A 15,683-nucleotide genomic window follows, 5' to 3' on the forward strand; every position below is an offset into this window, starting at 1 on the left:
AAACAGCGCCCCCAGGCTAATGCATTTACATTTAAATGTCACCAAGCTCTTTGTTGGACAAAATTCAAATTAAAATGCAATTTTCTAACAACTTGAATGTTCAAAGGACAAGGGCATTTCACATTTCATTTACAAAGACTGAAACTGCTCAACAAAGGACTATATTCAAATGCAATAGGAGAAACAGCGCCCCCCAGTCTATTCCATTTTACATTTACATATTACAACGTACTTTTAGGGACAATATTCAATTTGAAAATGCAAACTGTCACTTCTCTCATCAAGGCGGGGCCTCAGTTAGGACGTCACTTCCTCCATGCTTTCTATGGGGGTATTATTGTTCCAATATTATTTGTGTGTGCGTATCTCAATCTGTGTGTGCGTAAAAAAGATTTGTGTGTCCGTATTCACATTTGTGTGTGTGTATAGACGAGGTGAAGGTGCAGAGAGCATCGTCGTTGGAGGTGTCGAAACAAGCATGTTGACTGATGTAAATATTACATTCACACAATATTTTTTTTAATTATTTCCAAAAAATACCAGATCTACAAGCTTACAATGTGTCACTTTATGACAGGTTGCATTTGTTAGTAATTTCCTTGTACTATCTATCTATCTATCTATCTATCTATCTATCTATCTATCTATCTATCTATCTATCTATCTATCTATCTATCTATCTATCTATCTATCTATCTATCTATCTATCTATCTATCTATCGTTGATCATCTGTCCTGTGCAATCCAGGACATGTCAGAAGGAGAAGGAACAGACTCAGAAGAAAACTTGGTGCATGGACGAGCAGAGAGGGTTTTCGTGGGAGGCGTCGAGATGGACATGTTGAATGGACAAGTAATTATTACATTATCACCAATATTTTGTAAAATCGTCATCGTTTCTATATGGAATAAATGCAGAAATAGCAGCTGTAGTAAAAGCTTATACTGTAAGTCTCCTTGCGATACGTTGCAAGCATGCGATACGTTTAGATCAGCATTATTGCGGCTGTTAGTCCAAAAGAAGGGCCGCGAGGGACTAAGCATATAGTTAAAAGAATTCAGTTCCACTCCAATGATGCGTCTCAACATTTTATTCTTCTACTTGCAAACACGTTAAAATACCCCAGGTACCAGTTACCGGGACAACATTTGCGTGCGTGAGTGCGGTCAACAGAAAAATCTCACCTCCTCGAGCTCACCCCCTCTCTGTCAAACCCAGACCAGGTGAAGGTAATGAATGAAATACTATCAGCTGTTACCGCCCATGCCCCGGTGAACACGCCCACCACCCAAAGTGTCAATGAAATGTGCAGGTGCTAAATACGAGACCATGACCATAAAAGCAGAGGAGAATTACAGCTCCTACAAGCATTCTGCTATTATTTGAAAGTATAAAATAATGTTGCCAGTAATTTAGTGGTTCTCAAGCTTTTCACAAGGTTTTTGTTTTATTTTTTAGGCGTCTCTAAGCCACTAACTTGACTTGGGTCATCGGCTAAATGTAGTCAAAGTATTTGAACCTAAACTGATATTTATGTGATGAATCCATTCTCAAATAATCCATTAACCGCTACGCCCTCATGCTCATTTAACCATGACTGGAGATTCTACTATCTGTAGTATATGATATATGAATATTTCTCTACATTTTTCCTTATTTCTTTTTTTTTGTATAGATGTCTTTATTGAGGGCATAAAAAAAAAGAAATAAGATTTACAATAACAATATAATTATCAATATTTTCCCCCCTTTTTTACTTTTCATAACATTAATTAAACCAAAATAAATAAATAATAATAATAATAATAATAATAATAATAATAATAATAATAATAATAAAAATAAAAAACAACAGCACACCCTCTCCCCTTCCCTCCCTCATATGGTCAATACATCATTCAAAATTATTTAACATATGTCTATCAATACTAGAACAAAAATGAATAATACATTAAATAATCAAGTCCTGTGTAAACACATTCATTAATATAGTCGATGATTCAGATCATTAGTCCAATAAAGGCAAAAATTCCCAAAAAGGTCAAAGTCTCTAGTTTTTTTCTAACGGAAAACAATATTTTTTCTGGAGTACTATATGATCCAAGTTCATTGATCCACTGTTTGGGTGCTGGGGGGTTTTCTGATTTCCAGTTTTTTAAAATACAATTTTTTGCCGCGGTGCCGGCAAGCAGAATGAAATACTTTTTATGATAAGTCATATTTAATGAACTGATATCTCCCAGTATCCAGACTTTAGGATCAAGAATATGGGATTTTATTTATTGATTTTATATTCCTTATTTCTTAGGAGACTCCTCTGTATACCACCAGAGGGGGCTAAGAACCACAGTTTGATAACCAGTGATCTGATCTGATCTGATCTGATCATCTGCTTGCCTGCTTGTCTATCTATTTATCTGTCTGTCTCTGTCTCTGTCTGTCCTGTGCAATCCAGAACATGTTGGATGGACAGGGAACCTGCTCAGAAGGAAGCTTGTTGGATGGAAGAGCAGAGAGGGTCCTCGGGGGTAGCGTTGAGAAGGACATGTTGGATGAAGTAATTATTACATTACATAATCACAAGTTTCAAATAGTGATGCACCGATTGTTCGGTAACCGAAATTGTTCGGCCGAAAATGACAAAAAAACACTTTCGGTGTTTGGTGGAATAAGGGGGAAAAAAAACGAACAATTAATAACGGTGTTGTAAATCGTTGGCCAACCAAAAAGTAACCACATAAGAATTTTACCTATTAGACTGGCCGCTCCCGTAACGGTTGCGCACCACAAACATAAATCGTTGGCCAACTAAAAAGTAACCACATAAGAATTTTACCTAACATTCACCAGGAGGTGGAACCAAAACAACATAATGCTGGGAAATTAAAAAATGTTCAGTTTTTTATGTTCAATAAATATTTTCTACCTTGTAATTTTGTAAAAGATTTTTTTCTTTGAAAAGCATGCCTAAATCAAATGAATTTGATTTATGCAATAGTGAAAAAATTGGCAAAATAAATGAAAAACTGCTGAAGAACCATGTTCGGTATTGTTCGGTATTCGGCCAAGTGTTTATTATTATTTTCGGTTTCGGTTTCGGCCACAAATTTTCATTTCTGTGCATCACTAGTTTCAAATGTCAAAATAGCAGCCCTACAAGCTTACAATGTGTCACGTTGCAAGCTTGTAGATCAGCTATGTCTGCTGTTTTAACATTATTTGTCATCTCTTCTGTGTGTGTATTATTAAATTGTTAATTGCGATAATTTTTGTGACAATTTATTGTCAACTTGTAAACTTTGTCATCCTGATAGACCAGTGGACGAGGACCAGCAGAGGGCATGGTTGAATCACTCGGAGCAGCAGAGAGCATCTTCAACGGACCAGGAGGAAGCAGTGGACATGACAGCAAGGTTGGAGGAAAAGAGAACTGGCCACAGCGTGTCAAATCTGCTCAACGTGACTTCAGAGAGGAACTGAAGAAGTTAAATGATGATTCTTATTTATGTGAAGACATAGGCACTGTTGTAGCCAATTTAGAGTTCTGCTATGTGTGTATGTATGTGTGGGTGGAGGTTGTCATTACATCACTTGCGCACCTGTGGGCATGGGAGGTGATTGGCAATCAGAGGTTAAGTAAGGGAGACACAGGTGATCAGATGGGGAATTAGGAGCTGGAAGCCACACAGTTTTTCAAGCATGAACAGAGTTTGTGTGGGTCCGTATTGTTGTGCTATCACCAGCAGCTTAGTTGTTTTTGATAATACACCGGCTCGTCAGCACCCAGGTTTTTTTGTAGGTGTTTTTTGAGGCTTCACATGCAAATAAAGTGTTGAACGCAGCTCCCTGTCGGACCACTTCTTTCAAGACCAGCATGAGTTGGAAATGGCTTCAAAATCCCTCATATGGCATTTTTTGTGGATAGATTGCCATTACAGGCACCTTAGAAAGTTCTACTAAGGTACTGGCAGATCTCAGGAAATCCTTTGAGAGTCACTGTAATAGAGAACACGGTCTCATGCTTAATAAACAACACAACCAATTAAAAAGAATTCAATTAAATTAGGCTATATGTATGTGTTATGATATTACAATCTGCAAAGTAACTAATAACTCAAGTGTTCAAATGAATGTACTGTAGTGGAGTAAAAGAACACTATTTGGATCCATGTAGAGGAGTAGAAAAAGAACAAATGCCTCAAATGTAAAAGTAAATGACAATCTTAATGTGTTTCAAATAAACTGTTGATATTGCATATCATGCCGTAATATTAATTCTTTATGCATTACTTCTATGTTGCTTTTCATATGTGTTATATGCCTATATAAATATACACAAAAGGATTTGAAACTGTCTTTCCTCTGCTAACTTAAGGTGAATTATTAATATATCCTGATGGGAGTCATTTGTGTAATTATTGCACAAACTTCTTTCTATTAAAATGCATACAATATGATAGGTGGAGGGGACACACATTTGAGAAAGAGAACACAGCTGATCATCATAGTCTCATTTTAGTCTGCATGTACTATTATTATTATTATGTTATTATATTATTAACCTACCAGCAGGACAGGAGTCCCGAGGACCGGAGCTGGGAACCACTGACTTAAGGTAATATGAACAACAAACACAGGTTTGTGTACTCGAGTACTCGAGTGTACTCGAGGTTTGTGTACTCGAGTTGTAAAAAAGAATCAGGGGGGATGGTGGATTTTTTCATATGGGGACAGATAATTTGTGCTGATTACAAATAATATAATATATTACAAATAATAGTAGTGACCAAAACACCTGCAGAAATACTGCAGGAATGACATAGCAGCAGTTAAATGCAGCCTTCTGTAAGCTTTAAATATCCACTGGGCTTACATCAAATACATCAAAACACAACAATAAAAAACACTTTTCTGAACTTATCAATATGACTCTGTCCTTCACAGGATAAGTTACATGGATCACTGCAAAAACTCTAAATCTTAACAAGAATATTTGTCTTAGTTCTAGTTAAAATGTCTCATTTTAGTAAAAAAAAATCTCATTACACTTAAAACAAGACTCATCACTAGAAAAAACAAAAATTTCCACCTGTTTCAAGTAGATTTTCATTTGAAATAAGTAGAAAAATCTGCCAGTGGAACAAGATTTTTTTGCTTTAATAAGAAGATAAATCTTGTCCCACTGGCAGATTTTTCTACTTATTTCAAGTGAAAATTTACTTGAAACAGGTGAAAATTGTCAAATAAGTTATTTTTCTGGTGTTGACAAAATGTTGAAATAGGTAGGTTCCAGGTATTAGTCAGACCCTCAGGTGTTACCAAGGAAACTGAGTTATGGCTTGTTAAAAAACTTTGTAACTTACCAGGTTCCAACGGCTGCAGACGAGAGATTAAATAGTCACTCAGCCGCTCAGCTGTGGCTTGTTATAAAACTAAAGATTTACACTGAAAACACATTAAAGCATGAATAACTGATTTAATATTTATGTTTTTTGGGATGCAAACCATTCTCCGCTTCTCGTCGTCCATATATTTATGATAATGTACACCTCGTTGGGCATTATCCTTTACATAAATAAATTAATCTATATTAACTGAATGTACACAAAATAAATCAATCTAGAAAGTAAATCTATACCCAATGTGCACATATCAGTCTATACATGCATATCTATATACATGCACACGCATAACAATCACGAATCGTGTTTAACATGTCTGAGAAGGGTAGAACAAGTCAAACTCATTTAATCCTCACCCTTCTCTAATTACACTTTAAATCCATTCGGTTTTCAGGGTCTTATGAATTAATAAAAAAACCCAAATACATATAAAGCATTAAACATATAAAGTGATGCAGAAAGTAATCTAATATTATTTTAATGCTAAATTTTAACGTTGTAAATTGACATCCAGATAGACTTTCACATCCACATATACACTGCACCCTGAGAGCACGCAGACCCCCACCCCCCCAGTCCCACCATGCTGCAGTCCACTCTGCCCCATCGGCCCCATACCAGTACCCGGTTGGCTGGCACAATACCCCAGAACAATACACGAATCTGGCGACCGGTTTGTGTGTGCCGCCATCTTGCGGCGGCGCCATTGCTGCAGTGACAGGTGTCAATCAATTAATGATGCTGTTATTGTAACCTGACGCTCTACACAGCATCATGAATAGCTGGGTTGATGATGTTAGACATTGGCCTCCCATAACTAATGAAGGTATCTTAAATTAATGCTGATGTTAATTTATAAATAATGATTTTTTGAGCGATAAGCAGGAAAGAATAGAGGAATAGGGAGATAAGGGAGTGTATGATTAAACACTGTAATATAGCATACGTTACGTGTGCTGACGTTAGCAAGCTAGCAGCGCAACATTTAATCATTATGGAAAGGCTACGTGTTTAAAAAAAACAACAACAACAACACCTGTTTATGTTTTGTTTTATTTTAGGTATCCAAGAATATTTTATTGATCGCCTGGCATCCGATGACCAAAAAAAACACAATTACAGGTCTCTAATTGAAGGGCAGAACTATCTCGGCTCCGGATGGGTCGGGCAAATTCTGCACCGCCATTTAGGTGAGAATCGTGTCATTTTGAGGGATCAGTGAGACACTCGCAGTCCATCCACTCCACACCATCACCATCACCATGATGTGGACGTAACAGTGAGAAGGGAGGATGGCCAAGTTGTGCAAGTTAGTTGTGACTGCATGGCGAGCAGAGGGCGCTGCTGCAGTCCCACCGCAGAGAATGACAATTTGTAAATACTTACCGTACTGTTTTTATATGGGACAAAGTCCTTTCTGTGGATGTTTTGTATCCACCTCTGGCGAACACCTTGGTCCTCGGCACGCCCAGAAAATCGGTGTAATCCGTACGGTCTGGCACAAGGACAGTCTTCGTTTGGTAATGGACGGTGTGTTTTGCATAACGTTTTTTTCCAGATTTGTAATTTTCCACTGCTGTTTGAACAGCCAAGAACGGCACAAGTCCTCCCCGAATTCCGAGACATTTTAAACTTAAAGCACTCCACTTTTGGGGACCCTTTCATTCAAAAGCGCTGAAATACAAATACATTAAGAGAGCCTGGCAGGGAGCCGCCACCGCAGTAATGGCGGCCGCTCGACTTACGGTTTTTGCTGGATTCGTGTATACCAGCACCCACACCCCTGATTGGGGGAACATAACATAGTGAAAAAATCAGCATCTTATTAAAAGTGCAGCCCACAGTTATTGGATATTGTGACGTACTCGATTGCGCAACCGCTTTGTTCGTGTCGGCGCTGATGAGAAATCAGCTGGAGCCGCGAGCGGCTGAGAGTAAAATAGCCCATCTACATCCCTTTTTTAATTCTCTCCTCAGCCCCCAGGTTTATGAACATCTGCACCTCAGAGTTGGATCACCAAACAGACGTTTGCGCTTTATAATAAAATCGCCGCTAGCCGCCAGTCGCCAGTTGCCCTCGCGCTGACTCCCGCTTCCTGATTGAAACGTCTGCCGGCCCCGCCCCCCGACCAATCAGTGACGCGGAGGGTGGTGACGTCAGAAATAGTCCCGGCTCAGCCCGGTTAGAACCTCGCCAGAATGGTTACAGAAAAAGTTCTGCTTGGAGCGGCTCTACCCGCCTCAGCCCCTAGTGCAAAAGCGCAAGACGGGGCCGTGGCGGGTAGAAGCGAGCTGAGGCGGTACTAATGCGAAAGGGCCATAACTGATTGAGCCTCGCCTCCAGTCCTGCAAATAAACTACCCTTCAAGCACTTACCGTCTTCGCTAAAGGAGGCAGAGGAATAGCTAAACATTTCACACACTGAGCAGCAAAGAGGTGAAACGGTGGGAGAAGGAGAGGCCATGCTAAGAGGCTAAAAGAGGCTAACAGACAGAAAATGTATCGGTGATTGGTGACAATGAAAGTTGCGGAAGAGAAAAATGAGCGAGAGTTGAAATAAAGACAGAGATTTACCAGATATAGTACTATCTTACCAGAAAATAATCTAAGTTTAGACAAAAAGGTTGGGAGAGATCAGAGCCTGCAAACGCCGTGCAACGGCAACAGACCGCAACACCAGGAAGTGACGTGATGCGTGACGCAATACGTTATCCAATCACCAGAACCGAGACCTGGTGTGTGACCTGGTTGGGGCTCCGCTCCGGGCTCATGATCCGAAGGTCGTGGGTTCGAACTCTGGCACTGGCGTCACTTTGTGCATCCTTGGGAAAGATGCTTTACTCTGGGCTTTCCTCACTTCACCCAGGTGTATGAATGGGTAACTAGCTTTGTTAGGGGAAGTATCCAGTGGGGGTGGTTACCACCTGTCCATTTGCGCTACAGAAACCGGAGATAAATTGGGCCACAAGACTCAAAAAGGACATACCACCTTGCGGACTGATATTAAAAACTGCGTATTACTCAACATACAGTTAAATCAAATATTACAAAATCTAAATTATATAATCACTTTGTTCAAATTTACAAATGGCTCAAACATACTGTAAAGCTGACTTATACCCATCTCTGTATTCTATTAAATTGATGCATTCATGTTTTAGGTTTGAGACATGGTTCTCCTTCACCAAGACAGATTCCAGCAGTGCAACAACCCTGAAGCAGCACTGAACACCACCATGGAGGTTTATCCTGCTGAACAAGAGCACGTTGAAAACTGAACTGGCCTTAACCTACAGCAACGATCAGTGCTGTGGCTCTGTAGCAACTCTTCATGGGGAATAATCTTCAGGAAACCTTCTCAGAGACTGTGGCTCTGCTTATCTGAGAGGCTTCTGAAGAGAATCCAGACCTTCCTCAGGAACATAACGGCACAGCACCGTCTTAATGCATTGGCCCTGCTCTCTATGGAGAAGAAACTTGTCAAAAACAGGACAAAATGTATGTACAAGAAATAAAACACTGCATGTCATTATAATGTTTTTAATGTTTATTTCATTTATTCAAATACACATGTGATACTTTAGTACATCATTTGCCTGCTTTTTGGTATGTGTCTATTTTGGTTAGACACATAGATTTACTAAGATCCTAAATAAAGAGTACTAAATTGCGTGTGCACTGAAAAAGTTTGCGCGTGCTGTTGTTGTGTGTTTTGCGGGTGATCAACTAAGATTGCGTGCGCAATTGATAACAGGTGCAAACAGCAGTATTTAAATGAGGTGTTGCGCGTCTTACGGTTTGCGGCAGCAAACTTTGCGCCATGGAGAGTCTGGATGGAAAGCAGGATAAAGTCGCAAGCGCAAAATGAAATTTGACGAGTTGGAGTTAGAGATATTAGTGGAAGAGGCAAATTGTTGTGCCGTATTCAGCACCCCTGCCGTGAAAAGCACCCCCTCGTATATTCAATGATAAGTAGACCAAGAAAAAAAACAACACACTGACACTTCAATATATTTATATATACACACTCACACAAACACATACTTAGGAGTTTATATTATATATATTTACAAATATTATGGAAGACAACACAGTAAGCAGGCTATTAATTAATGACATCAATAACCATTTACCCGATTTTTGTTATCTGTGACTGTGATTGTGGGAAAGTATGACTATTGTGGAATCCATGAGCGCATTTAAACATGAATCCTTAACACAAAACTGGACGCTAAACAGAACATGACACGGAATGAGAATATCATTTTTGTCAGACGAGGGGGTGCTTTTCACGGCAGGGGTGCTGAATACGGCACAACACCGGGGTATGAAGACTGCAGAACAGGCGCACAATAAGAAACACTTTTTTCTCCATGAAAACACGTGATTTATTTATTATCACAAATAAAAAAAATAATGTGCCTCCTGTGGCAACCTTTTGCTGAATAATACTCGATTTAACATTCAAATAAAATATTTCTCCTTTTGCATGTGGAGATTAGCACCTTCCTTTTGAACGTATTAAATACAGACGCAATCACAATCCCCGCAAAAACTTTCAGGCTTGGTAAATCTCATTGCGCGTGGTAAATGGACCAATTTGCATCTTCCCCTCCCAGTATTTAGCGATTTCTGGCGGGTACGCCCCATATTGATTATTCATCAGGGCAAAAGTACTAAATTAATTGCGTGTGCTATTTTGTGCATTTGAGAGGCGCAGTCCTCTTTGCACGCTGTTAGTAGATCAGCTGGCACTTAGGTTTGCGGGTGCTGTCAAGTTTGCACACGTTTTTACACACACAAACCTTTAGTAAATCAGGCCCATAGTTTGTAAAACGATGGAAGACAAACTGAGCTGAAACTATGTACATCTTCATCATCATCACGGTCCAGTCAGAGTCTGTCCACACAAACTGGTGCTGCTTCAACCTCTGAGGACCATAAGGACACAACTCATCCTCTCATCACAAACACTATTTACACTCAAACATTCTCCACCTGTAGAGGGAAGAAGAATGAAGAGAGGAGATAAACGAGTGTTTGCAGAGACTCCCTCCATCAGCTGTCAGTCAGTGATGCAGCACATCCAGGATAAAGAGCAGCAGGACTTCAGAGTGTTCAGAGCTGCAGTGGAGCAGCTGTGTGTCTGTACATCCTGGAAGGCCGTCAGCTGGAATACACCTTTATTTCTGGACACGTGAACACAAGCACAACACTGGTCTACTACAAACATCTGGACCATCTGATTGGCTGACTGCTGTCTCTGTGTTTCTGTCCAATCCTGCAGCCTGTCATCATCCTCCTCTCACAGCTTCATGAGGAAAGCAGCTGCTGAGAAGCTGCAGCTTCACTGGAAACTCTGATCTTTGTTTTGATACCAACTGGTTTTAGTAGAAAAACTGTTGGAAGTAACAGGACCGAGTCCAAACTCCACTATCCTGAGAGTCTGCAGCTTGTAGTCTGGACTCCTCACCAGATCAGAAAGCTGCTTCACATCTGAATCCTGCAGGTTGTTGTTACATAGGTCCAGAAGTTTCAGATGGGAAGGGTTGGACTTCAGAGCTGAGACCAGAGAAGAGCAGCTGATTTCTGACAACCTGCAGAACTCCAATCTGAATAAAGAATAAAAGATAAATTACAATTCAGCATAATTTTCATCATTTTACATGCTCCATATAGATGAGAATTAGAAAGGTGATGGACTTTATGAAGGCTGATGTTCATATTGATGTCACACATGTGATCAATAGTCTGCATATATTTCTCTTCAGTAATATTGACTTGATGATCAAAACATTCCGAGTTTGTGCTGATTTCAATAAAGTCAGTGATGAGGACGACAATCTAGAGACCATGTAAAGTCCATTCATGTCACGTGTTTCTGTCACAATAACATGTCTGTTTGTAAATGATGTTTTGGACGATAAAGTTTTCATTCCTAGAAGGACCTTGTGAGCAGAGAAAGAGTTTCAGGACAGGTGGGACCGTCTGTGTTTATTCAGCATTCATGAAAGACATCTCTTCTCCAGTGATGCTATCTGAAACTTGTGCAGAAAACATTTGTCTGATTAATAAATTTGATTATGTGGCAGGGTGGAGGATTGGGGAACAGATGCATGATGATACAAAAACGTACAAATCTGAACCCTTACAGGGAAACTGGATCCAAATACCCGTCAAAATATGGAAACTAATTGATGATCCAGGGTTTAATGTTGTTTTTAATGGCAGAAACAGTTTTGATAGACTTTGAATTAAAATATCTGTCTTTCTATGTAAATATTAAATGAAGGTAAAAGTTTATTGAAGCTGAGTTTTGATGTTAAAATTTGAATTTGAATTTGTTAAAATGTTTTTTCTCATGAATGATGAATAAATGAGCAATATCCATAATTTCCATGTTTTTAAGAAGACATTTCTTCATCAATCAGTACATATTTGTCTGTTTAGGAGTTTTTTCAAACATTTTCTCAACATAGTTTCAACACAATGTTTCTCATGTTCTTGTTGGATATTTTGTCTCTGATGAAGGAAACTCATCGTCTAGACAGCAGTTTTATTTCAGTTTTCTTACTTCAACCCACATGTATTTATATTTAGTTTTACACACTGAAAATGATAAAAAGACATTATTTGTTGCACCTTATGTCTTGTAGTCACATGGATGAAATGATCTTAACAGACATATTGAGGGATAATATTAAAAACACAGACAAATATGTTTTTCAGTGTTTAGAGTTTCATATTTGGTAAACTTGTACTTGTTGAAATGAAATTTAAAGCAGCACAATGTAACTTTCAGCTTTTGTTGAGTTTGGCGGCTCCTTTGGACAAAAGCGGTAGTGCTTTACCAGAAGGAACACTACGTTTCCCATGAGCACCAGCGCGTACTGCCGTAAAGATCCTGTCCCCGTCGCGTGCATTTGATAATGCGCTCTGGTTTTGTTCTATGGCACCTTTTTCCTGTCACGTTTATTAGAGGGACTTCGTCATAAATTAGTAGTCCAACATACTTACTGACAAAATAAAAAAAATACTTTATAACCTGTGAATAACTGAATGTTTTGCAGATCAGCCCTGCACAATTTTACAGTTCTCAGGAAAAATAGTAAAAATGTTCTATACATTTTCTTTGCATTGCATTCTTTCCTCTAGTGCTGTAATTCTATTCAATTGTATTATTATTTTATAAAGCTTCCTCATTGCCAATTGCACAATTTTATGATCACTATTATTATTCTGTGTCTGTTGTTGATATTGTCAGTAATTTTAGAATTACCAAAACCCAAGACGAATGTGAAAACATTCTAATTTTGATTCTTATTTTATCCCCATAAATCCCCATCGGTCGGACATCCCTCCTCGTCTTTCAGCTTACGCCAGCGAGTGAACGCCGGTGTCGTTCCAAAAAGTGATTGCCTGCCAGAATCTGATTTCTCCCCTGAAAATGGGTCTTTTTACCTGCTAAAAATTGATTGAAGGCCAAATACAGTTAATGAGAGGTTGTTTCTACCTAAATATGATTTGATATCATTCTTGAGCTTCATAATATAAACACTAGAGCTCACAGGATTGCTTTTAACTCAACTTTTACAACACAAAATAGACATTTTCACCTGCCAAAAATTGATTGAAGGCCAAATACAATTAATGAAAAGTGGTTTCTGCCTAAATATGACTTGATCTCATTCTTGAGCTTCATAATCTGAAAATCTGACGTTTAAACGCTATCGCTCAACGGGCTGCTGTGCGCACTCCCGCGGCCACAAATCAGATTCTGGCACGCAATCACTTTTTGGCACGACACCAGGCCAATGTTTATTGTTGTCCGGGCATTTAGCTTGTTAGTCTCCCTCTTTCTTTTTTTTAGCCTCCTCCGATAAGACTTTTATTTTCTTCTGATTTTTCGCTGCTTCTGCCATGATACCAGCTCCGCGTTTAGCTCAACACCAGCTTCTGCTGAGCTCTGCGCTCCACGCCCCGCCCAGCTTTGGTCTGGACTACGAATCGGGAAGGAGGGGGAAGTGACGTATGCCGTAAAGCAGTCAAAGCCGTAAAAATGTGTAGTTTTTTAGTGTGGAAGGGTTCCTACCATGCACCTCAAAGTTACATAGTGCCAGTGAAGGCGATACAGACCCCTCAGACCATGACAGAGGTTCATTAAACCTGTTGGAAGTTGATGTATCGTCACAATGATCATGATGAAATATTAGATTAAGGTGGAAAAGTTACATAGTGCTGCTTTAATGGCAGTCAAAGGAAGCCAACGTTGGTTTGACCGATTTTAACCACAGTAAAAGGTTATTTAGTAAATAAGCTCTATAGCTCACATATTGGATGACTACACATTCAGTCTGTCCACTATTGTCTGTCAGACTCTCTAAGTTTATTAACAGTGTCTGGATGACATCTTTGAACATATTAGCTGTGAAGTTAATTCATGTTTCTGAAGATGTTTTATTCCAGGTTCAGACACATCTCTGGTTCTTCATTTGTTCCTGTCTGACACATTCAAATGTTTAGTTTTATGTAATACATCAGAAGAGGAACTTTAAGAAAAAACAAACTGTTAGTGGACTAAAGCAGAGAAGAAGAACTCAGAGCAGTAAGATGGTCAGTGTGGATCAGTAGAAGATCAGCCTGATGTCTGCAGGTTAGTTTCAACACAACTTTCACATCATATTCATCTGAATGCACAACTAAAACATGTCTGACCTGAGAGTCTCCAGTCTGCAGTCTGGCCTCTCCAGAAATCCACACAGATGTTTCACTCCTGAATCCCGTATGCTCTGGTTCCAGCTCAGGTCCAGATGTTTCAGATGGGAGGGGTTGGACTTCAGAGATGAGACCAGAGAGGAACAGCTGATCTCTGTCAAACTGCAGCACTTCAATCTGAATAAAGAATAAAAGATGTGAGCTAAAGCAACCAGGATGCAGGTTAAAACAGTCCAACAGAACCAGTGAAAAAGAGCGATAAACAACTTATTATTGTAACATGTTGTGTTTGAATATCTCAGTCAGTACCAACGTTAAAATCTTAGTGTTTGCACAGAAGCAGGGCTGGATAAGTTACCATGGAGATTTCTGGTGTGCAGCTAACCTGGTCTGGACCAGAATAACAAGCAACACTTCTTCATCCTGCTGCTCCATCTGATCAGTCAGCTGTCACTCTGATCAATCATTCATTTAATAAATACTTATTTATAATTTCTGTGTGTTTGTTTCCTCATTTTCTTCATCTTCATTTTACAGATAAATTACAATTCAGCATCATCTTCATCATTTTAAATGCTCCATACAGATGAGAATTAGAAAGGTGATGGACTTTATGAAGGCTGATGTTCATATTGATGTCATACATGTGATCAATAGTCTGCATATATTTCTCTTCAGTATTATTGACTTGATGTTCAGAAAATTCTGAGTTTGTGCTGATTTCAATAAAGTCAGTGATGAGGACGACACTCTAGACCATGTAAAGTCCATTCATGTCACATGTTTCTGTCTATCTGGAATTTGTGCAGAAAACGTTTGTCTGATTAATACGTTTGATTAATCAAGAACAGATGCATGATAGAAAAACGTACAAATCTGAACCCTTACATGGAAACTAGAACCAAATACCCGTCAAAATATGGAAAAAAATTGATGCTCCATGGTTTAATGTATTTTTTAATGGCAGACACAGTTTTGATGGAATTTGAATTCAAATATCAGTCTTTCTATGTAGATATAAATGAAGGTAAAAGTTTATAGGAGCTGAGTTTTGATGTAAATGTTTGAACTTGTTAAAATGTTTTCTTCCATAAATGATGAATAAATGAACAATATTCAGCATTTCTATGTTTTTAAGGGGACATTTCTTCATCAATCAGTACATATTTGTCTGTTTAGGAGTTTTTTAAACATTTTCTTTGAAAAGTTGATTGAGTGACGACATAGTTTCAACACAATGTTTCTGATGTTCTTGTTGGATGTTTTGTTGCCGATAAAGGACTCTCATCGTCTAGACAGCAGCTTTAAATCAATTTTCTTACTTCAACACACATGTATTTATATTTAGTTTTACACACTGAAAATCATAAAAAGACATTATTTGTTACACCTTATCTCTTGATGTCACCTGGATGAAATGACCTGAACAGACATATTGTGGAATAATATTAAAAACATAGAAAAATATGTTTTTCCATGTTTAGACTTTCATATTTGGTAAACTTGTATTTGTTAAAATGAAATTTAATGGTAGTCAAAGGAGGCCAATGTTGGTTTGACTGATT

At 38.7% G+C, this 15,683-nt stretch overlaps 2 protein-coding genes and 1 long non-coding RNA gene across 5 annotated transcripts in view; 1 reads left to right on the top strand and 2 right to left on the bottom strand.

Moving 5' to 3' along the window:
* Positions 1 to 15,683, bottom strand: part of LOC133447583 (target of Myb1 membrane trafficking protein-like) — a 217,967-nt gene that overhangs the window by 21,613 nt on the left and 180,671 nt on the right. The gene's annotated exons all lie outside the window — the stretch shown is intronic.
* Positions 429 to 3,647, top strand: LOC133454127 (uncharacterized). The gene is made up of 4 exons (XR_009783360.1): positions 429 to 490; positions 749 to 853; positions 2,457 to 2,558; positions 3,316 to 3,647. It is a non-coding gene; the product is annotated as an uncharacterized LOC133454127 (long non-coding RNA).
* LOC133447284 (uncharacterized) overlaps positions 8,956 to 15,683 on the bottom strand; it is a 60,193-nt gene continuing 53,465 nt past the window's right edge. For all 3 annotated transcript variants that reach the window (XM_061725927.1, XM_061725919.1, XM_061725935.1), the window contains exons 14-15: positions 14,119 to 14,295; positions 8,956 to 11,015 (exon numbers count right to left, since the gene is read on the bottom strand). In XM_061725927.1, the coding sequence (XP_061581911.1) occupies positions 10,751 to 11,015; positions 14,119 to 14,295 (442 nt within the window). In that variant the 3' untranslated portion in view covers positions 8,956 to 10,750. The remainder of the gene's footprint in view (positions 11,016 to 14,118; positions 14,296 to 15,683) is intronic.

The sequence above is a fragment of the Cololabis saira genome, chromosome 1 (genome assembly GCF_033807715.1).
Source record: "Cololabis saira isolate AMF1-May2022 chromosome 1, fColSai1.1, whole genome shotgun sequence".
Taxonomy (NCBI): Eukaryota; Metazoa; Chordata; class Actinopteri; order Beloniformes; family Belonidae; genus Cololabis; species Cololabis saira.